Source organism: Girardinichthys multiradiatus, chromosome 10 (genome assembly GCF_021462225.1).
Source record: "Girardinichthys multiradiatus isolate DD_20200921_A chromosome 10, DD_fGirMul_XY1, whole genome shotgun sequence".
Classification (NCBI taxonomy): Eukaryota; Metazoa; Chordata; class Actinopteri; order Cyprinodontiformes; family Goodeidae; genus Girardinichthys; species Girardinichthys multiradiatus.
In genome coordinates, this window is record NC_061803.1 from 26,890,270 (window position 1) to 26,914,981 (window position 24,712).

Below are 24,712 nucleotides of genomic sequence, written 5' to 3' on the forward strand. Positions count from 1 at the left end.
AGGAATTTGTTTTGGCGTAGTCGGTGCAATACAGTACAAATTAAACAGTATAAACATATCTACAATATAATATAAATATAAGTGCACAGTTTTAAGTGAGTGAGAGTAAATATAGAGCAGTATAAGATGCAAGAGCAATACAACAGTGCAGGTGATCATTGTGCAAGTAAAGCAGTGCAAGTAAGCAGGAGTCCAAGCTGAGCGTTAATGTAACGCATAGAGTTACAGGTTACAAGTGTCCTGTCAGCAAAAAAAAGGGGGGGTGTGGGGGAAAGGGAGAATGTCAGGGTGGTTTCCGGGCTTTGTTAACCAGGCTGGTGGCAGATGGGAAAAAACTGTTCTTGTGGCGTGAGGTTTTGGTCCGGATGGACCGCAGCCTCCTGCCAGAGGGGAGAGTCTCAAAGAGTCTGTGACCGGGGTGGGAGGGATCAGCCAGAATCTTCCCTGCCCGCTTCCGGGTCCTGGAGGTGTACAGTTCCTGGAGCGACAGTAGACTGCAGCCAATCACCTTCTCAGCAGACCGAATGACACGCTGCAGCCTGCCCTTATCCTTAGCTGTAGCAGCGGCGTACCAGATGGTGATGGAGGAGGTGAGGATGGACTCAATGATGGCTGTGTAGAAGTGCACCATCATAGTCTTTGGCAGGTTGAATTTCTTCAGCTGCCGCAGGAAGAACATCCTCTGCTGGGCTTTCTTGATGAGGGAGCTGATGTTTGGCTCCCACTTGAGATCCTGGGAGATGATGGTTCCCAGGAAGCGGAAAGATTCCACAGTGTCAATTGTGGAGTCACAGAGGGTGATGGGGGCAGGTGGGGCTGGGTTCTGCCTGAAGTTCACAACCATCTCCACTGTCTTTAGAGCGTTGAGCTCAAGGCTGTTCTGGCTGCACCAGTCCAACAGATGGTCCACTTCCCATCTGTACGCGGACTCGTCACCATCAGAGATGAGTCCGATCAGGGTGGTGTCGTCCGCAAACTTCAGAAGCTTGACAGACTGGTGACTGGAGGTGCAGCTGTTGGTGTACAGGGAGAAGAGCAGAGGAGAGAGAACACAGCCTTGGGGGGAACCGGTGCTGATGGTCAGGGAGTCAGAGACGTGCTTCCCCAGCCTCACGCGCTGCTTCCTGTCAGACAGGAAGTCAGTGATCCACCTGCAGGTGGAGTCGGGCACACTCAGCTGGGAGAGCTTCTCCTGGAGCAGAGCTGGGACGATGGTGTTGAAGGCAGAGCTGAAATCCACAAACAGGATCCTGGCATAGGTTCCTGTGGAGTCCAGGTGCCGGAGGATGAAGTGAAGGGCTAGGTTGACTGCATCATCTACAGACCTGTTGGCTCTGTAGGCAAACTGCAGGGGGTCCAGGAGGGGGTCGGTGATGTCTTTTAGGTGTGAGAGCACAAGGCGCTCAAAGGACTTCATCACCACAGAGGTCAGGGCGACGGGTCTGAAGTCATTAAGCCCTGTGGTCCTTGGCTTCTTGGGAACAGGGACGATGGTGGAGGACTTGAAGCAGGCTGGCACATGACATGTCTCCAGTGAGGTGTTAAAAATGTCTGTGAAGACTGGAGACAGCTGATCAGCGCAGTGCTTCAGGCTGGCTGGTGAGACAGAATCCGGACCAGCAGCTTTCCGGGGGTTCTGTCTCCTGAAGAGTTTGTTGACGTCCCTCTCCTGGATGGAAAGAGCCGTCCTCGGCGTGGGTAGGGGGCTGGTGGGGGTTGGAGGTGCCAAGGCCCCTCTTGAGGTTGGGGAGGTGGGGGTGGTGGATTGTGGCTGCAGCTGTTGGGGGGCGTCGTGGGAGATGGTTGCAGGACTGTCCCTTTGTCTATCAAAGCGGCAGTAGAACTCGTTCAGGTCGTTGGCGAGGCGTCGGTCGTTGATGGAGTGGGGGGCTTTCGGCTTGTAGTTGGTGATTTGCTTGAGCCCTTTTCAGACAGACGCAGAGTCGTTGGCTGAGAACTGGATTTGGAGCTTCTCAGAGTACAGTCGTTTGGCCTCTTTCACTGCCTTGCCAAACTTGTACTTAGCCTCTCTGTATATGTCTTTGTCCCCACTCCTGAAGGCCTCTTCCTTATCCAGTCTTAACCTTCTGAGTTTAGCTGTGAACCAGGGTTTGTCGTTGTTGTAACTCACCCTGGTGCATGATGGTACACAGCTGTCCTCACAGAAGCTGATGTAGGAAGTCACAGCCTCTGTGTACTCGTCCAGATTGTTGGTAGTAGTCCTGAACACATCCCAGTCTGTACAGCCTAAACACGCCTGGAGATTCTCCACAGCCTCACTGCTCCACTTCCTTGTCGTCCTCACAACAGGTTTGCAGAGCTTTAGTTTCTGCCTGTATGCAGGAATCAGGTGGACCATGATGTGGTCGGATTGGCCCAGTGCAGCACGTGGGACGGCGTGATAAGCGTCTCTGATGGTGGTGTAACAGTGATCCAGAATGTTGTCCTCTCTGGTCGGACATTTTATAAACTGTCTGTATTTGGGAAGTTCGTGGGTCAGATTACCTTTGTTAAAGTCACCAGCGACGATTACTAAGGAGTCCGGGTTGGTCCGCTCCACACTCAGTATCTGGTCGGCGAGCATGCGCTGTGCGACCTGCACGTTAGCTTGCGGTGGGATGTAAACACCGACCAGGATGAACGAAGCGAACTCACGGGGGGAATAGAAAGGCTTACAGTTTATGATGAAGGATTCCAGGTCTGGAGAACAGTGCTGTTGAATCACTGTCACGTCGTTGCACCAACCACTGTTGAGGTAAAAACAGATTCCTCCACCTTTCGCTTTGCCGGAGAGTTCCGTGTCTCTGTCCGCTCTGTAGAGCTGGAATCCTGCCAGCTGCAGCGCAGAGTCCGGTATTAATCCACACAGCCACGTCTCCGTGAAGCACAAAACTGCCGATGAATAAAAGTCCCTGTTTTTCCCCAACAACAGTTGTAGTTCCTCCATTTTGTTGGGAAGTGAGCGCACGTTAGAGAGAAATATTCCAGGTAACGGTGTTCGTAGTCCACGCTGGCGAAGACGTACCAGCACCCCAGCCCGTTTCCCTCTCTTCCGGCGTTTCACCGCGTGAACAAAGGTGAGCGCACCTTTGACCAGAATGTCCAAATATTCCAGAGCAGTAGGTAGAAAAGTTGGAAATAACTCCTCTGGTGTAGTAGCCCTGATGTTCATGAGTTCTTCTCTGGTGAGAGAGCTCCGGGTACCATCACAGAAGACCGTTTTAAAGCAAAAAACAAAACAAAACAATGCGCACCAACACGCCGAGGCGACCATCTGCCTTAAATAGGTGAAAGAAAATGCACAAAAACATATATACATGGTTGGAAATCTTTCCACAATACTTTCCACAATGCTTTTGAAAAGTATTTACACCTTTCAAACCTTTTTTTACATTTTGTTGTCATGATAAACCAACATAAAGCAGCACAGAACGGTAATCCCAAAGGAATTATTTACACATGGTTTTCACATTTCATGGCTTGTATTTGTATTCACCTCCCCTGAGTTGAAACTTTATAAACTCATCTTTTATTGGAAATACAGTTTTAGATTTATTTATGATTGTTTGATTTTAGATTTTGTCCAGTTTTTTATTGCAAATTAGCTCAAGCTCTTAAAACGTATAGAGTGAATCTGTGAACATTCATTTTCAAGTTGCCCCACACAGTCTCCATGAGACTCAGGTCTGGACTTCAACTGTGCCATTTAAACACATGACCATACTTCTATTGAAATCCATTTCATTGTGACTCTGGCTGTATGTTTATGGTTGCTGTCCTTTCGGTTGGTTATTCCAGCCCCAATCTAAAGTCTTTTGCAGGTTGTAATAGGTTTTTTTTCAGTTTTGCCCTGTGCCATTATGTTTAACATTGGGGACTGTGTTAGGGGGGCTTAATACAAATTCATGGCACATTTTCAAATTTTTATCTGTTAAAGATGTGAAAGTTGTGTATCAATTTCCTTTTATTTCCTAATTATCTTCTACTTTGTGTTGCTATTTCTCATAAAATCACAATAACGGACATTCCTGAGACTGGCGGAAACTGTTATTGTAACTTCGTATCTGTCTGTTGCTGGTGGTCAGTCCTCTTTGGTAACCGTTTACCCATTTACCTTCATTCTGTTGCCTGTAAGTCATCTCTCAGCTGTGTTTTTGCCTACTCACTTGTGTTTGTTTGCATACAAGATTCGGTGTTTCTTCCTTCTGTGCTTTGGTGTAACAATCCAGAAAGGCATGCACTATGACATCTTAATGTGTTAAAGGGGGATACACACATTTGTACGTTTTTGCATTACAGGTCACACAAACATGCACACACTTACATACAGTCTCCAACATGTGTTGCGAATTTGTCGAACAGACCGACTTGGAATCAGTGCAAGGAGGGAATTCCTTCATCTGCACGCTCCTTCTAGCTGCACATGTGCTCAGCAGCTGTTCCACACACACACACAAACACAAACACACAAGCTCAGAGAGGCGTTGTGTGAAATAAGAACGATGAACAGCGATTCACAAATAAAACATCCCACAGTTTCCCTTTCTGAGCAGTGTCCTCCTGACCTCCCATCACGCTCTGTAAAAGCCTCTAAAGAGCCGCTGGAGAGGCTGCGTAGAATGTGCGGTCTCAGGGTCATGACGCAGCTCGATCCAATGCTGCCTTTTCAAGTTAGTGTACCACATCCTCCAACTCACTGGTGACTTATTCACCCGCTCTTGATGTCTCAAAGGGGACACACATGTGCTAGTTGCTCCCTTGGAGGGTGACTGCGTTCATGTTTGTGTTTTTGTTAGGCACACAAACATCACGCACATGTTGTGCTCCATGTGCAAGATAGGACAGAGTGGTGTTTCTCAAATGTTAAGGTCTTGTAGTTGTAGACTGCATGCTTTAAAATGAAAATCCACTGTTTGTGGGGACATATTCACAGCAGCTATTTCTAAATCCAAGAATGTAAAAGTTGTTAGGAATAATAAAAGATTAATTACTGCTGCAGAGTGTGCTTCGTGAGCTCCAGGAGCAGTGAAGGCATTTGGCTTGTGGATGCTGCATTTACACATGTTTTTTAGCTCTCTCTCTCTCCTTTTGTTTCCCAGGATGTTGGAGTACTCACTCAACCTGCAAAACGTTAGCTTTTCAGCAGTGAGAACGGTTCGCGTGCTGAGACCACTGAGAGCCATCAACCGGGTGCCAAGTAAGTGCAGTTTTCTCACCCTTCTCACACAACTCTTGAAACCTAACTCTAGGGTTTGGATTAATTTGTCCTCTGATAACCCAAGAACGCTGCTATTCCCCCTCAAGAGAAACACTGTTTTGAAATAAAACTGCTGACAGACTGCTCTAGGTAAAACCCTATTGGTTGCAGACATCAGATTGCAAACAAGTAATTTGGTTGTTTGTAGTGTCCTGATGTTAGAAATCTTGCAGATTACATGTCCACTTTCGACCTGCCAGTCAAGCTTTATCGAAAGTAGAATGTATATATTCATTAAAATAAATTTGAATATTATTGGAAAGTTGTTTATTTCAATAATTTAAATCAAGAAGGGAAACCCATCTATTATATACATTCAGTGGACAAAGTAATATATTTCAAACTTTTTTTAATGTTAATTTTGATGAATATGGCTCATAAGTATCTGGTTTCTTCAAAAAGTTGTTTTCGAATACTCTTGTGTCAAACGGCTTAAATCTATGTCCATGTATTGTACAGTATATGCTTTCCTGCAACATTTTCCTGCATTAATGCAAAATGTTATGGAGGCAATCAGCCTGAGGCTCTGCTGAGGTGTTATAGAAGCCCAGGTTGCCGTTGGTTCATCTGCATTGTTAGCTCTAGTGTCTCTCATCTTTCTTTTGGCAACACTCCACAAATATTATATGGGGTTTAGGCCAGGCCAGTTTGTTGGGTAATCTAGCACAGTGATACACAGTGAAGCAGGTATTGGTACTTTTTGGTCCTTCATCAAAAGGAAATAAGTGACTCTTAACACACGGAAAGATTAAGTTGTGCCTAATGTCAGCATATTCAACCATATCATCTCAAGTTCATCTTTCCCTGACACCATACAGTCCTAATGATGCTTTAAAGCTGAGTCAGTGGAAGAATTTCAGACAGTCTCTAGAATTTGTGCTACTTAGAAATCTGGACAGAATTATGCCAGCAGTTTTTTCATGGCTACCAAAACTCTGGGCTATCGTTGCAGTGGATGGAGCTCATCTGTGGGGGTGCGCCCCTGTGCTGTGGGGAGGGGATTCATGGTGTTTGGGTTTGGGGGCATGTGTTCAATATCTGTGTCTTTGTGAGGGGTGCCCCTGTGGGGAAATTCATGTTGGGGTTCATTGGGGCTGGCGGGGCTCATGGGGTTAGGATCAGAATTCATTGGGGGGTTGGGACTGTTTCATCCCTGGTTGGCAGGCTAGTTTGGACCATGTAGTCCCCTCTTTTGTGTCAGTATGGGTCTTGGACTGCTCCTTCTCCTGGATCAGTTTAGGCCCCCCATCAAATGGGGAGCCTTTTCCTCCCCGCCACACTACCTGCCGGTGGTTGGTGTCTCTGCCCGGTGGTGTACTTGTGGAGAGGAGCTTGGTATCCAGGGCTGGGTGCTTTGGTGTGTCCCGGCTCACTCCCGATGGCTGTTTGCCGGGGCCTGGGTCTCCGGGCTCTGTCGGGCCTCTGCTTGGGGGGTGATATGTCCCAGGGTCTCGGGTCTCTTGGTCCATGGCTGGATCTTCTCCGGTGTAGACGGCTGCCGGCAGGGCCTATGGGCTTGTTGCTGCAGCTCCCGGGGCTTCTGCACTGTGACTGCTGGGTGGTTCCCCTGGTCTCTCCTCTGCTCTTCTCTGGGGGGGTTGTGGTAGTCCCGGCAATGGTTCTCTTGGAGTTCCTGTGCTCTGGGGGGCCTTTAGATGTCTATGACTCAGATCTCCTCTGTATCTGTCCCAGGTCCAGGGGGGCAGGCCTGTGGCTCCTCACACTCGCTGTTGCATATTTTTATGGAGATATCTTGTATACACAAGCACCCTCACACTCAGACCCACAGGTGTTTAGATTCAGTTGTTAACACATACACAAATGTTCTATATTGAGCCTCATTTATCAATAAATACATCTTGCATTCGTACTTTTTGGTAAAAAAGCTGTTAAAATGAATGTTTCCGCAGGTAGTAGAAGCAAGCAGGGTGTTATCTTGTATTCTCTTCTTCCTTCTTTCTCTCCTCCATTATTTTCTCCTTCTCTCCCCTTTTCCTTTTTGCCTCACCTCTCTTTCTTTCGTGCTTCTTATTTTTTTTCCTTTTCATTTCTGTGTCCATGTCCATAACACTTGAAATAATCCCAAAGCAGTTTCTAAGAACCTTTCTTTTATAAATATCAAGCAAAGCTTTAAAGCATTAGTTGTAATGCTCCACCTGTGAAAGTAAATCTGTAGGGCTTTTTCTTGGCACTCAGACAACAATTCTGAGCCTGAACTCTTTTTTTTTGCAGTTTGCTAAGGGACATTTCTCCAAATACTAGTGCAGGTGTATGTATTATTTGGATCTTGTGGGGAGACACAAACTAAACATTTCTACCTTGGAGATATATTTAAAGCACCCTTGACAGCCAAAAATTATTATGGCATTCAAGCCAATAATGTGTGAGTGCAGAACTGTCTTTATATCAGCCTGAATTTTCCCTTTTCTTATATCGGTGTCAATTACAGCAAACAGCCAGGAATGACCCTCAGGGACAAACTGATGTTTTATAAATCACATCCAATTTATACCAGCTTAGCATTCCACACATTTCATCTGTTCCTCCCTAGATAACACCACCTGGAATCTCTCCATTTAAATACAGATCCGAATTATGCCATTAACCAGAATGAATGGGACATCATCAACCCCCCTCTTTTCTCTCCTATCTGGCTGCCGGTTGGATAATCGCAACCTCTTGTCAGTCAAGGCAGTTGTAGGGATCCACCGCCCCTCATTATGCGAATAAACACACGGACACTTAGAATGTATGAAGTCATACACACTGATTGGCTCATTAGGCATCTAAACCTCTGTCAAACCAATCACAGACCTAATGGTGGTGTTAAAGTATGGATGATTTGGTCTGGTGGTGGCCCTGTGGGAAAAATGTTAGTAGTATTCTGGTGGGGTCTGAGCCCCGGCTCAGCTGGTATCTGTTTGCTGCCTCCCTGCCTGCACACACACCCTTTATACCTCATCAGGTCCTGCAGTGAACCTGGCAGAACTCATCATGACTCTGGGTGGTGATGTTGTTATGGACCTTGAGCTATTTTTAGGCTTACTAACTATATTTGAATATGTGTGTTTTTTTGTTTTGGTTTTTTTTGCTCCTGTTTTTTATTTTCCGTTAAGCTCTGTGGGGCAAATCAGCCATTTGCCCTTTTAAAGTTCACCAAGTACACAAATAGAATTTGACCTGAATAATTGGTGCAGTCACATTGCAAGGAGACACAGTGCTGGAATCTGCTGTCAGGGCCCTTGTGTTTCACTGAACAGTTGGTTAAAATTAGCACCTCTGAGTTATAGATCCATAAAAAGAAAAAAGAAAACCTTCTTCAAACAGGACGAAAGGAGACCCTGCTTGAACCCAAAGAAGTGCTCATTAGAATTCCATAATTGACATCAAGCTTTTCATTCATGCTTCACAATCACTGGCTCATTCACAACTCTACACTTAAGCCTCCTGACAAGGAGCAGCTAATATTGTTTGTTTATTCACTGATGGGCCACCATTACCTGAGTCTTTTCATAATAATTTCACTGATTTGTTTATGTCATTTGCAGCACCCACCAGTGACACCTCATTAATATAAACTAAGGAAGCATTGTTACTCAGGTTTTATACGAGGCACCTTTTTTCTTGATAAAGTCCGGTCTATGTAAGCAGTTACTTAAAACAATAAGTATATTAGTAGATTGTTATATTTAAATCTTACTGGAAATATGTGCATGTGAAGTACATATATAAGGAGCACAATATGCTCGATATTCATTTTTTGTCATTGAGAACAAATAAATTCATAGAGAATATCAACAGTCTTATTTTTTGTGTGAATGCAGTATATGTCATGTTGTGTTGGTAGAGCCCAAATGCAGAGCGTAGTGAAGTAGATGAGAAGGATTTAATGGTAAACAAACTTACAATTTCACCAGATACAGGAACACAGGTAGTTGAGTGAAATGAGCAGGATGATAACATGAGCATAGGAACAGAGGACATAAAATCAGGCAGCAAACAGGGTAACAAGCAGGATAATTTACAGGTAGATATCAGGGTAGTTTCCAGGAGGAACCGGTGGCATACAATGAAAAACAGAGAGTTTAAATACTGAGGGAAGTGGAGTATGGACCGGTCAACTGATGAGGATAATTAGGGAGAGAACAGGTGCAGCTGGTGGAAGGGAGACTGAGGAATACTGAGGGAGAGTGACTAACACTGATTAGCAGGAGCCCAGTGAGTAACAGGAATCATCTAAATGAATTGAAATAAGTAAACAATGAGAGTGCAAAAAGAACAAAAACAGGGAGGAACTAGATCTATGAGGAAATGTAAACTGACATATCTAATAAACCCGAATGAATAGGAATAAAGCAAGAGAAGAATCTGGCTGTTCAGACAAAGTAAACAGAACACAAACTTAAAAATCTAACACAGGCAGATTACGACAGTATATTTTACGTGGAGGTATCATGGTCTGGGTTCCATTTTGCTGCATCTTAGAAAAAAAGTGTCTGGCCCAAAGAAAGTGTCTGGCCCAGTCAATAGGGGTCAGACAGAGGCCTATGCATAAAATATTCAAAAGAAACCTTGCTGTTTGTACTCTAATGTTCTGTAAAAAACCTCTGAGGCCTTCACAGAACATATGTATTTAAACTGAGAATAAACTATACACAAGTGGAGTAAATTTACTAAACTGGTGACTTCTCGAGACATTTAGTGGCTTTTATATAAGTGTATCAGAGTAAAGAGGGCTAAATATAAATGCATGTAACCTCCTGAGGCAGCTGACGGGTACTGTAAGGCCGATCGTGCCGTGGCCCGAACTGTGGCAGAGGCCAAAAACTGTCTGGGAGGAGATTGGTGAGGCCATGGAGAAGGACTATCGGTCGGCCTTGAAGCGATTCTGGCAAACCGTCCGGTGCCTCAGGAGAGGAAAGCAGTGGTTTGCCAACACTGTTGGGGTGGGGGAGCTGCTGATCTCGATTGGGTACATTATAGAGTGGTGGAAGAAGTCTCGTCAATCCTTCCGTCACGCCTTTCCTGGTGGAAGCAGAGACTGAGAACTCGGAGTTGGACTCTTTCATCACCCAGCCTGAAGTCACCAAGGTGGTTAAAAAGCTCCATGTGGGCAATGCTTCAGGGGTGGATGAGATCCGCCCTGAGTACCACGAGTCTCTGGATGTTGTGGGACTGTGGTGGCTGACACTCCTCTTCAGCATTGCATGGCGATCGGGGACAGTGCCTCTGGACTGGCAGGCTGGGGTGGTGGTTTCCCTTACAAGAAAGGGGACCAGAGGGTGTGTTCCAACTACAGGGGATCACACTCCTCAGCCTCCCCGGTAAGGCCAATGCCAGGGTATTGGAGAGGAGAGTCCGGCCGATAGTCGAACCTCAGCTTTAGAAGGAAGAGCGTGGTTTTTGTCCCAGCTGTGGAACACTGGACCAGCTCTTCACTCTCTACAAGGTCCTCGAGAGTTCATGGGAGTTTACTCAACCAGTCCACATGTATTTTGTGGACCTGGAGAAGGCATCCAACTATGTCCCTCTTGGTGCCCTGCAGGGGCCACTCCAGGAGTACAAAGCTGAGGGCCCTTTATTAGGGGCCATCTCTGTGCAAGTTCACTAAGTACACAAATAGAATTCTGCTCCACTTGTCTCTGTACAAATGGAACAGGAGATTGGTCTGCATTGCCGGCACTAAGTCAGACTTGTTCCCGGAGCATGTTGGACTATGGCAGGGCTGCCCTTTGTCACCAGTCCTGTTCATAACGTTTATGGACAGGATTTCTAGGCACAGCCATGGGCCAGAGGGGGTCTGGTTCAGGGACCAGTAGATTGTGTCTCTTCTTTTTGCAGATGACGTGGTCCTGTTGGCCCCCTCTAGCCAATACCTACAGGATGCATTGGGGCAATTCGCAGCCGAGTGTGAAGCGGCTGGGATGGAAAAGGGTGGCTTGCCCTTTCCAGGTTGGATGGGGAGAAACTGTCTCATGTGTAGGTGTTCAAGTATCTCGGGTCTTATTCACAAGTGAGGGGAGAATGGAGCAGGAGATCGACAAACGGATTGGTGAAGCCGTCGCAGTAATGAGGAAGCTCTGCATGTCCTTTGTGGAGAAGAGAGAGTTGAGCCGAAAAGTAAAGCTCTCAATTTACCGGTTGGTCTATGTTCTTATCCTCACATATGGGCATGAACCTTGGCTCATCACCGAAAGAACGAGATCCCGGATACAAGCAGCGGAAATGAGCTTCCTCTGCAGGGTGGATGGGCAATCCCTTAGAGATTGGGTGAGGAGCTCAGCAATCCGGAAGGAGCTTGGAGTAGAGCTGCTGCTCCTCCACATAGAGAGGAGTAAGCTGAGGTGGCACGGATGCCTCTTGGACGCCTCCCTCGGGAGGTGTTCCAGACACGTCCCACCAGTAGGAGACCCGGGGGCATTTCTGTAAATGTTTGGTTGCAGTAATTGCTTGGTTCAGACCAAAGAGATAAAGTTCCCAAATGTTTTAAGTTGTAGCTTTGAGGCCATGACATGATTTCTAAGCCCAACCTGAAATAACTCAATTCATATTGTTTAACATGTAAAATCATCTTTTTCAACTGTGGAACAAGTGCAAATGATAATACTTTGACTGCCTTCAGGGATTCTCAGAAGGAATGTTAATAAAAATCAAATTAGCTGTGAGGACGTGAACAATAGTCAAACTGTAAAAGTGCTGGTGGCTACTCATGCCTTTTTCCATTAACTCTAAAATAGAACTTCAGTGGTGACAAACCCAACCTAGGCTTGAGAGAAAAGTGAGTTTTGCTAAGTGATATGTCCAGTAATCAAGCTAACTAGTATTAGCTTCATCCAAGCAAATAATTTATGTCTCCATATATTGTTCTTTCAAAACACTGTAGTAACATTTTCACTAAATGGTAAGGTACATAGCAGATGCAAGATACAAATCATCGAAAGTGCAAACACAGTTTTTACTACTACTATCATCAAATTGTATACACAAGGTAGACATGTATGATTTTGAAATGAGAGTTGGTTAGAAACCTATGACTTTTTTACTCAAAACTCCAACTTGTAGTTCCAACTAGTTAACTAGTTCCTTAAGGCTCTGGATGTTGTAGGGTTGTGTTGGCTAATGCAACTCTGCAGTATCGTATGGATATTGGGGGCAGTTCCACTGGATTGGCAGACCAGGGTGGTGGTCCCCCTATTCGAAAAGGGGAACCATAGAGTGTGTTCCAACTATAGGGGAGTCACCCTCTTAAGCCCCCCTGATAAGGTCTATTTGGGGGTTCTGGAGAGGAGGGTCCATCGGATAGTCGAACCTCGGATTCAGGAAGAGCAGTGTGGTTTTCGTCCTGGCCGTGGAACACTGGACCAGCCCTACACCCTCGGCAGGATCCTGGAGGGTGCATGGGAGTTCGCCCAACCCGTCTAAATGTGCTTTATGGACTTGGAGAAGGCATTCGACCATGTCCCTCGGGAAATCCTGTGGGGGGTACTCCGGGAGTATGGGGTACCAGGCCCTTTGATATGGGCTTTTAGGTCCCGGTATGACCAGTGTCAGAGCTTGGTCTGCATTGCCGGCAGTAAGTCGGACTCGTTTCCGGTGAGGGTTGGACTCCGACAAGGTTGCCCTTTGTCACCGATTCTTTACATACCTTTTATGGACAGAATTTCTAGGCACAGCCAAGGTGTCGAGGGGATCCCTTTTGGTGGCCTTAGGATTGCGTCTCTGCTTTTTGCGGATGATGTGGTCCTATTGGCTTCATCAGCTCATGATCTACAGCTCTCACTGGAACAGCCGGGATGAGAATCAGTGCCTCCAGGTCTGAGGCCATGGTCTTGAGCCGGAGATGGCCTCCTCCGGGTCGAGGGGGAGGTCCTGCCTCAAGTGGAGAAGTTCAAGTATCTTGGGGTCTTGTTCATGAATGAGGGAAAAATGGAGCAGGAGATTGATAGATGGATTGGTGCTGCATCAGCATTGATGCGGGCGCTGTACTGGTGTGTCGTGGTGAAGAGAGAGCCGAGTCAGAAAGCGAAGCTCTCGATTTACCCGTCGATCTACGTTTCTACCCTCATCTACGGTCATAAGCTTTGGGTCATGACCAAAAGAACGAGATCATGGATACAAGCGGCCGAAATGAGTTTCCTCCGCAGGGTGTCTGGGCCATCCGGGAGAGAATCCGGGAGTAGAGCCGCTGCTTCTCCACTTCGAGAGGAGCCAGTTGAGGTGGCTCGGGCATCTGGTCAGGATGCCTCCTGGACGCCTCCCTGGTGAGGTGATCCGGGCACGTCCCACCGGGAGGAGGCCCATAGGAAGACCCAGGACACGCTGGACGGATTATGTTTTATCGGTTGGCCTGGGAACGCCTTGGGATTCCCCTGGACGAGCTGGCCGAAGTGGCTGTGGAGAGGGAAGTCTGGGTCTCTCTGCTTAGGCTGCTGCCCCCGTGACCCGACCCCGGATAAGCAGAAGAAAATGGATGGATGGATGGATGGATTACTAGATATAGAGCAGTGTTTTAATAGATTAACTTTGATTGTATTTGTTTTTTTTGATTGTATTTGCAAATATTGTTTTCATATCAACCACAATAAATAAGAATTAAGTAAATTAAACACATAAATCTGAAATTTCAGTGTTTCACAGTTCGAAAAAGAAAGGCTATGACAGAAACAGATAAGAAATATGAGCAAAGAAATTAAGATTTCACTGAGCATTTGCTATATTCTTCATATTCGGTACCCTCTAAAACTTCATTATGGGCTGTTTCAGTACTTTAAGGACTTATTTTAGAAGAAAACGCACACATTATTCCTGAAAACATTTAAAGCTTAGATAAAAGGTCTTCTAATTCAAATGTTTTTAATTGTTGATGCTGCTTGGTCACCTGAATAAGTTGGGACACTTTCAATTATTTCATTCCTTAGCATGTTATTACCTCAGGTATAATATATTTGAATTCCCTCAAAATGAATTTACCTTGTAGGGTTATGATGGACTCATCCACTTTAATCAATTATGAAAACATCATATGGACCACATGTTTATTTCAGAAATCATAATGATAATGAGTATAACCGAACAGACAAAATGTGGGACTCAGGTGTAAAGCAGCTGTCCCCGAAACAGGCTGACAGCACCACTTGCCTCAAACATAGCATTTAGTTTAGTGTAACAAACACCCTATATTCGGTGTGTAATAGTTTTATTGTCAGAAGGAAAATATATTTCATAACAATCAGATAGAACACTAATTAAACAGGCTGTCATAGCTCATAATTAAGGGTAGAGCAACACTCCATTGGGGGGGTCTCTAATTCTTCTAAAGAATCTGCATTAATTTTGTACCATTTTAGGTACAAGAACTTCAACATGATTAATAAGTTCTGCTTTTAGGGAAGATGAAAAATGGATCTTTGTTAATACAAAACAGGTTGCACAGGAAAAAAGGACTGAATCTGATATACAGGTATCCATAGCCCTGGCACTTTTACAGAAATCTTCTCCTTACACCCACTGATTTAATAGATTTTATTGGGATTTTATGTGATAGACAAACACAAAGTGTACAATTGTTAAGTGGAATGAAAATGATCCATCCATACAGACTCTTATACCTAAGAGGAATTTAGAGAGACCAATTAACATGAAAACTATACACGGTTTTCTAAATTTTTTAAAAACAATAATCTGAAAAAGTGTGATGTGTGTTTATATTCAGCCCTCTTTACTCCGATACACTTAAATAAATGCAAAAGCAACTAAATGCCTTCAGAGGTTTCTAATTTAGTAAACAGAGTCCACCTGTGTGTAGTTTAATCTGAGTAAAAGTCCAGCTGTTCTGTGAATGCCTCAGACTATTGTTGGAGAACATTAGAGAGCAAACAGCATTATGAATATCAAAGAACACAGCAAACAGGTCAGTTAGAATGTGGTGGAGATGTTAAAAGCAGAGTTCGGTTAAAAAACAATGTCCTAATATCACCCATATTGGACATATCATGAAGCACTTTTCAATTCTCGTCATCTTCTGCTTATCCTGGACTGGGTTGGGGGCGCAGCTGGGCCTTGATCTGGGTTGATCTCCTGCTCCATTCTCCCCTCACTTATCAACAAGACCCCGAGATACTTGAACTCCTCCACCTGAGACAGGATCTCCTCTCCAAACTGCAAGCCAGCCTTTTCCAGTTGAGAACTATAGCCTAGGACCTAGGGAGCATGATTCTCATCCCCGCCGCTTCACATTCTGCTGCATCTTCCTCAGTGCATGCTGTAGTGTGAGCCAGCAGAACCACGTCATCTGCAAAAAGGAGAGACAAAATCCACTGGTTTCCAAACCATACCCCCTCCTTTTCAATCCATCACCCAACAGTGCAATGAACATGTATCACCTCAAACCTAAAATAAATACTCAACTTTATAATTCTGGAGGAGCTGCAGTGATCCACAGCTTAGGTGTGAGAATCTTCTCAAAGGCTTTTATGAAAAGTGGCAAGAAGAAAGACATTATTAAATTAATAGTCAAAAGAAGTCCCATCTGGGGATTGTCAGAGGCAATGTAAATGAAACAGAGAAGATATGGAAGAAGGTGGTCTGGTCAGATGAGGCCAAATTACTTCTTGGTCTTCATACTACATCTGGGGGAAAACTAACACTTCACATCATCCCCACAATAACACATGGTGGTTTCAGCATATTGCTGTCAGGATGCTTTTCTTTGTCAGGGACGGGGAAGCTGCTCAAGGTTGATGGGAAAATGTATGAAGTTAAATACAGGGCAATTCTGAGGAAAAACCTGTTGAAGGCAGAGTTTTACTGTCCAGCAACAGCCTTGGACATACAGCCAGAGTTACAATTGAATAGTTTAGATCAAAGCATATGGTATGGAATGCTTTGGAATTTAGCTTCAGACCTAAATCCAAATGATAATCTATTTCAAGAGTTACAAATTTAAGTTGACAGATTATCCCCATTTAATCTAGGTGAGTTTGAGCTAATTGCTAAAAAAAATATTGAGTGGATATAAATGCAAGGCACAGCTTTCAGGTGTTTATGGTAATTGAAAACATGTCATTTGCTTTCACTTTGCAATTATACACTACTTTGTATTGGTCCATCACATAAAATCCAAACAGAATATGATGTCAAACTGTGAAATGTTTGAGGAATTGGAAATATGTGTCAAGGCATTGTCCATAGCCGAAAATGCAGAAAGACACCGTTACACACCTTAGCTGGGTAAATCAAGCTGAGTGTGGTTCATTGTGTTTGTCACAGGTCAACAAGAAGCACTGCACCTTTCAGTCCAAGGTGGTATGTCTTGCACTTGATTTAAATTTCTTCTTGATATTTGACTGCTTCTACCAGAGTGGCTATGGCTCAGGTTTTAGAGGGTTGTTAAATCAGTCAGAGATTTGATAGTTCAATTCCCAGAATATCAATCTGGTGAAGTGACTCTTATTAAGACATGAACTCCCTAGCTGCTACTAATGGCTGGTTACCATCTTTCATAGCAGCTGTGTGCAGATAAATTTTCCGACAAGGGCTTTGATTTAAACAATCCAAGGTTAAGGGCAGGCCATTTACTATGACAAATTTATTTTGTCCAAACCTGGATCAGCAGATGTGCAAATTGTTGATGCTCACACCTGTGATTCCTGTGCTATCAACAGCAACACATTCTCCAACTCCACTCTCCGAATATACATTACAACAGAAGGGTGGAGCTCAACTTAAAACCCACACAAACATCCTCACACTGGCTTTAGTGAACAAATTGTTCCTAGGCTGGTGTCTATGTCATGGACTCTGGCGATGCACTCACTTGGCAGTCCTGCCAGTGAAAGTGACAGACAGATTACACAGGATTCCTTTGACCAGTTAACAAACACAAAAAAATATAACTTCCACACTGTGTCAGCAGCACATCTCTCACAAATAGTCATCCACCAGATTGGCCATTACCCTTATGTCTGGTATGGGTATGCATGGACCTTGTACCAGAGCTGTCAATGGCTGTATCAAGGCTGAGATGAGAGTTTGTGACATCCCCCTGTATTGGTCTTTATATTCAAAGGAATCAGCTGTCTGGAATACTGTGTGTTTTTCTAGGTAAAAGTCAAGAGGCATCTCTGTGAGAGCAATTAACCGGCCACACTGCTCATAGCATGATTTGATTGTGTTGAGTACTGGAAGATCCAAGAAAACTATAATTGCTGCAATGAGTGTATGCAAAATTTAGTGCTGGGAAAAAAGGATTTGCCAGTCCAAAGTCTTCAGCTTTTGTTGTGCTTGAGCTTAAGGTCATGAATTGCCTGCTGGGGATTCTCTACCAGAATATTGTTTTTCTGGTAAAGGGAAGATTTCATGTTTCTCAATTGTGAATATTCTAAAGCGGCCACTTACCCATTATAACCACTGACCTTTCTGCAGATGGTTATCACCATGTTTAACTGTTGGTATGATGTTTTATTTTCACATTAGATGATATGGGATGCACTCCTTCCAAAAATTTATCTTTTGTAAGTTGTACAGGGAATTTCTTTTGTGTGAGGTAAGGTGGTTGTTAAAATTAGCTGCTAGGTTACAAAGCTTAGGGTTCAGTAAAGAGAAAATAATTTGTTAAAGTGTTAATGTAAAGTTTTGTTGGAAAGATAGTCTAAGTGTATGGCAAGGTTCGATGTTGGACAAAGGTGGAGTCCTTCTGGTTCTTTGTATTTAGTAGAGAATTTTTTAAGTGATGAAATTTGAACATGAATTAATTCAGTTTTAACCTGTATAGAATTAGTTATTATCAAGGGTGAAATTGCACTGGACTGTCCTGTCTCACAATAATAGGTGAGAAATGAAAAATAGATGGAACATTAAATTGGGTGCTTTTCCCTTTGTCAACAGTTTTGCCACATCTTTAAGGCCAATCCAAAGTCCTTCCATGAGCAGAGCTTCTGCAGTTCAGAAGCTGCAGTCCTCTAAGCAACTGTTTTTATCGTTGTCAGGAGACACCTGGAACAGCTAAACCCTAAGTGCCTTATCTAAGTGTCCATAGAAAAGTGTTTAGTTCTTTCCATTGTCTTCTGTTTATCCAAGAGGAAACATAGACATCCCTCTCCCCTGCAACGCTGTCCAAGTCTATCTGGGAGTTACTAAGGTGTTACCAGGTCAGAAGACATAAAGTCCCACCAGTGAGTTCTTGATTTCCCCCCTCAATTCAAAAGGGAATTGCCCCAAAGGTATCCAGATCAGATGCTTGAACTTCAGCTGACTCATACTTTTGTTGAGGAGCTACACCTTTACTCTTAACTGCTCTGGGATTACAGAACCCCACCCCATAGTTTAAAAGTGAGCTCAGCCATAGGAAGAAAGCTTTTTTGCAGAAGAGACCCTAAACTATCCCATCATCACTCATAAATGACACCAGGATACTTAAACTATTTATCTTGAGGCAGAGACTGACCCGCCATCCAGAGGTACCACTCCATTTTTCTTTTCCAGTTATGAACCATGAGCTGACCCCTCTAAGACCCCTCTTAAGAATTTTTAACATCCATCCATTGTGTACACCCTGCATACATGTTCTGGGAGAACATGTAAAATCCATGCAGAAAGGCCATAGTCTGCTTTAGAACCCAGGACCGTCTTGCTGCAAGGCAGCAGTACTAACAAATGCCAATTTCAAACATGAGCTAAAGTAAAAACAAAGATCTCCGTTCATGCAATGATGGAATTTACTGAGAGCAGCAAGGACAACATTTTGCTATGAAAATAGTTTTTCAAAGAATAAAACAAAGGTGCAGTCTGTACCATGAGCTTATTGTGTAAGATTCTCATTTCCTCAGTGTTTTCAGATAGGCAAGGTCACGTGTAGCACTAAAGGTTAAAAATCATTCACCACAAAGTGATGGTGAAAAAGATGCCACTCTTGATAGACTTGAATGTACAGGGGAATGCAAAAGCAGCTAAACCAACTCTCCATTACACATTACTCCCATCTTCTGAGTATTGTTTACTATGAGGATTATTTCCATTCCATTTCTAAAGATGTTTAGTCATCTCCATATTGAGCTGCTGGCGTGGAGGATGTCACCATCTACTCTACAAAAATAAGAAGAGGACGCAGGTGTTTGCTGGCTCGTGGCTGAGAATGCCCATTAATTCACAGGACAAAGATTACAAAGCATGCTGTGCCGGACCCGGACCTGGACAGGAGAGTAGAGGAAGCAGACCTAATCTGCCTGCTAACAGATGGCTCCCAGATCACATACAGCAGTCTGCCTGCCAGCCATGTTGAAATGGAGTGGCCGCCTACGGCGGGGTTGGAGAGGCCGCACAGGCAGAGGCGGAGATGATTGTTATTGAATATGAAATGTCGATCACTTGGAATCAGCTCGCTATCCAGGTCGGAATAGGTGCAGACGATTGATTCTGTCATCTGCCAGACAAACAGGAGTACTTGTTGTGTTTCTGTGTTGCAGAATGAAATATTAATTTCATGTAATGCTCCCACTAAAATGAAAAATGGCTGGATGCTTTTCTTTATAGCAACCCCACTCTGGCAACACAAATAGTTCATGCATTTATGGCAGCCATCAGTCCATTTCATCCTGCCATACTGGTCCTTCTCAAAATATTAGCATATTGTGATAAAGTTAATTATTTTCCATAATGTCATGATGAAAATTTAACATTCATATATTTTAGATTCATTGCACACTAACTGAAATATTTCAGGTCTTTTATTGTCTTAATACGGATGATTTTGGCATACAGCTCATGAAAACCCAAAATTCCTATCTCACAAAATTAGCATATTTCATCCGACCAATAAAATAAAAGTGTTTTTAATACAAAAAACGTCAACCTTCAAATAATCATGTACAGTTATACACTCAATACTTGGTCGGGAATCCTTTGGCAGAAATGACTGCTTCAATGCGGCGTGGCATGGAGGCAATCAGCCTGTGGCACTGCTGAGGTCTTATGGAGGCCCAGGATGCTTCGATAGCGGCCTTTAGCTCATCCAGAGTGTTGGGTCTTGAGTCTCTCAACGTTCTCTTCACAATATCCCACATATTCTCTATGGGGTTCAGGTCAGGAGAGTTGGCAGGCCAATTGAGCACAGTGATACCATGGTCAGTAAACCATTTACCAGTGGTTTTGGTACTGTGAGCAGGTGCCAGGTCGTGCTGAAAAATGAAATCTTCATCTCCATAAAGCTTTCAGCAGATGGAAGCATGAAGTGCTCTAAAATCTCCTGATAGCTAGCTGCATTGACCCTGCCCTTGATAAAACACAGTGGACCAACACTAGCAGCTGACACGGTACCCCAGACCATCACTGACTGTGGGTACTTGACACTGGACTTCTGGCATTCTGGCATTTCCTTCTCCCCAGTCTTCCTCCAGACTCTGGCACCTTGATTTCCGAATGACATCCAGAATTTGCTTTCATCCGACAAAAGTACTTTGGACCACTGAGCAACAGTCCAGTGCTGCATCTCTGTAGCCCAGGTCAGGCGCTTCTGCCGCTGTTTCTGGTTCAAAAGTGGCTTGACCTGGGGAATGTGGCACCTGTAGCCCATTTCCTGCACACGCCTGTGCATGGTGGCTCTGGATGTTTCTACTCCAGACTCAGTCCACTGCTTCCGCAGGTCCCCCAAGGTCTGGAATCGGCCCTTCTCCACAATCTTCCTCACCTCTTCTCGTTGTGCAGCGTTTTCTGCCACACTTTTTCCTTCCCACAGACTTCCCACTGAGGTGCCTTGATACAGCACTCTGGGAACAGCCTATTCGTTCAGAAATTTCTTTCTGAGTCTTACCCTCTTGCTTGAGGGTGTCAACAGTGGCCTTCTGGACAGCAGTCAGGTCGGCAGTCTTACCCATGATTGGGGTTTTGAGTGATGAACCAGGCTGGGAGTTTTAAAGGCCTCAGGAATCTTTTACAGGTGTTTAGAGTTAACTCGTTGATTCAGATGATTAGGTTCATAGCTCGTTTAGAGACCCTTTTAATGATATGCTAATTTTGTGAGATAGGAATTTTGGGTTTTCATGAGCTGTATGCCAAAATCATCCGTATTAAGACAATAAAAGACCTGAAATATTTCAGTTAGTGTGCAATGAATCTAAAATATATGAATGTTAAATTTTCATCATGACATTATGGAAAATAATTAACTTTATCACAATATGCTAATATTTTGAGAAGGACCTGTAGTGTGGTAGGAATAGCTAACATCAGTAAAACAGCCATCTCCATGGGTATTCCCTTAACTGACTGTTACCTGAACTGCGAGATTTCCTAAAAGCTGCCAAAATATTTAATTCCAACATGATCCATGAGAGATAGCAGTTGAAAGCTCATACGAGTAAAACAGAACATCTTTGCAGTACTCTGTTAGGCTTTCCTGTAATCTGCTTGATTTCTTGCTCTCTCTCACCACCTGAATGGCATGAAAACGATAAGCTTAACAAAGCGCTGTTATGGTAGGAATGACTCAGTGAGGTTTATTAAATTATTCTTGTATGAGAGGGAGCAGAGTTTTAATCAGTGTCAGAAAGTTGCTCCTTCAGAGAGTTGCTCTGATTCACAAAGTGTTGCTCAGTTCTTTATATTTTAGGATAGAGGGTTGTAAAAATATTTCCGAGACAGATTGTGAGAACAGAGGCTGAAACCAGCCTGAAACCAGGTCTGGCTGATGACCTTCAGAAATGTAGAGCAGAGTCTCACTGAGTCTCATAAGCATAATAAATTAAAGGCATACATAAAGAATGAGTTCACAGTCATACAATTATGGAAAGCAACGTTTGACCTAGTCATGAGACTTTAGCAAGCTAGAAAAATCGCCAACACAATGAAAAGTAGGCATGCCACAGAAAATTGTTCCCTTTTAAATAGCTTCTTGCATGTCTGTGCTTTCTCTGAATTGGTTGTTCCTAACTGATACTGAAACCTCCCTCTCTCAGTAACTGCATTCAAGCAAGAGTTATTTTTTTCACCGGGAACTGGTAGTGCTTACACACAGAAAAAAGGTATCTTTTTCAGAATCGGGTAGGCTGGCCAAGCCGTTTTCTCTTAATTTGTGCATTTCTAGTTGTGTCAAACCTGTGTCTAACTGAACCACAGCAACTAGTGACTCATACTTGCATTTACAACTCTCTAGACTGACTTGCTTATATCACAACAGCTTGTTTCCCTTATAGTGCAGCTTTTATTAAGATTTCTATAGCAGGCTGAAAGAAGCCAAACATATATTTTCTTCACCTCTCTCTTCAGATTGTGCTTTTGTGTACTTTGTTCAGCCAGAATAGCAAGTACTAAATAATGTGCCACCGTCTGACACAAGTTGAAAGAACTTAAAAACTGTTTTTCAAATCCTTCGGATGTCATTCAAGAGTAGTGTTTTTTTCCACTCCTGTCCATCCTCCATCCAGGTGAGATTCACGCGTCTTGGATCTTTTCCTTTGAGAGAACAAAAAGCAGTGAAAGGCACAATCCAAACATGTAAGCGTTCGGAAACAGATGCTTCACGCTGTCACTTATTCTCCTTCAGCAGTACTTTTCTTTCTTTTGCTCCTGTCCTACCTTCATCTACTCCCTGTCTCCGCTGTCAGTGCCTCATTTGTTCTCCAGATCTGAGAAATGTCTGCAAACTCATCCTTGTTTATCGTAAAGTTTTCTTATGCAGTTTGTTCATGCATTTAAAATACAAATTGACAGAATAACTTGGGAATCTCATACAGTGTGGTCTGCCATCCCAGGTGGCTTTCATAAAAACATGTTGGAATTAGTTTTAAAACAACTTTGTGTTTATTGGAATGTTTTATTTCTTGTAATATATCCGACAAATATTAAAGGAAAACCCGTTTTATCGAACACTTGCTTGCCTTTTTAGCAGAGTTCTCCCAATAATCCAAGCAAAAATCTGAAAACTCTGATTCTCTTTCTTGGTCTCCCTCCTCCTTTTTTGCATCGACTCATCGTCTTCTTCATCGTTGCTGTCAGCCCAGGAGATGAGCTCTGTTGGTACTCTGGCAGGGAATGACCTGGCCTCTCCAATTACCTAGAAAACCCAGATCAGAAAAATTATCCTCATTATTGATGACTGACTCACAGAGCCACTGAAGTGGGAGACAGGAGAGGAGGGCAGACATTGACAGAGGAGGGAGAGAGGTGAGGGGAGATTAAGCAGTGGCATAAAAAGAGAAAATTGGATACGTTTTCGCAAGATGGAGAGACAGATAGCAGTATCTGAGCGACACAGGGATACTGGCAGAGGTAGCAGAGGGACGGCGTGGGTGGGTAGGAAGTGTGAGTGCATGTTGTCAAAAAACTTGAGGGAACACTCTCTAGAACAGATGGATTCAGGGATATCATGTACAGGTGATGAAAAAGCCGGTCCTTACTTGTGGCTTTAATTCTGAGATCTTCTGAGAATTTCATGCAGTGCTAACAAATCTCTGTGTTTCCATTTGTCCAAAGCATGGTGTTATCTCTAAATATGTACCAATTGAGGGACAGCTGTTGCCAAGAAAATCAACACAGTAAACACAGAACCCCAATCAGTATGCTTTTCTTCACTTCTCGTTTAGTTATATTACTTAAATCTCTGTGAGTTTAAAATAGATATTAAATATCCATATGTTAGAAAAGCAAACAGGTTTTCATAGGGTGTCCTCAATTTCCACATGACTGTACTTCAAACATGTAATAGGACTTTCCCAAAATATGTTTCATTTTCTGATGTTTAGACCCCTGTATAAAGCCTGTGTCTGTTCGCAAAAATACATGCAAGATAGAAAACAGTGGAGCTGTCATCATGTTCTCCTTGTACTGGTTTCTTACAGATAATAAAAGTCTTGTCATAATTTGTGACTTTGTATCCACCAATGCTGTGCTTCCCAAGTTTCTTTTGACCCACAAGTTGACATGGGTATAGCCTTGCTGTTGCTGGTTAAAGAATGCTTGCAAGTAAGGTGGTTTGTTACCAATGACCATGCCAGTGTTGGGTTACTTTTTCAAAGCTATGTTAAAGAGGGATAGGTAATTTGAGTGGTAATGAAATGGAGATTGATGGCTGAAGAGGGAAGGGGGTTGGATCAGAGCATGAGACAAAAAAGTTCTGAATGCCCATTCAGCACACTCAATAAAGCTTGCCCTAGGATTCTAGGTGTAGCTTTTACTTGCCCCAGTTTCCAAAGCTAAAGTAACACATTAATTACATTTACAAAAAGAGTATTATCAACGCATGACCTTAACACAATTGTTTGTGTATTTATGGATTTTTTTCTCTTATGTAGCAATAATTTAAAAAATATGTTACCAGTTATCAATTTAAACTCAATTTGGTCTCTATGAGCCTGGGGCCTTGATTCTCACCTAGAAAAATGGGAAATAATCTCTTTAGGTCAGGGGCATGTCTCTTAACCCATTGGAAGAATTCTTGTTTAGAGTAATGACAAAACAAAGCTG

The 24,712-nt window shown here is 43.6% G+C and overlaps 1 protein-coding gene across 10 annotated transcripts in view; it reads left to right on the top strand.

The window, feature by feature from the left end:
* cacna1g (calcium channel, voltage-dependent, T type, alpha 1G subunit) overlaps window positions 1–24,712 on the top strand; it is a 413,040-nt gene that overhangs the window by 202,810 nt on the left and 185,518 nt on the right. For all 10 annotated transcript variants that reach the window (XM_047377396.1, XM_047377397.1, XM_047377395.1 and 7 more), the window contains exon 5: window positions 5,100–5,197. In XM_047377396.1, coding sequence (XP_047233352.1) covers window positions 5,100–5,197 — 98 coding nt within the window. The remainder of the gene's footprint in view (window positions 1–5,099; window positions 5,198–24,712) is intronic.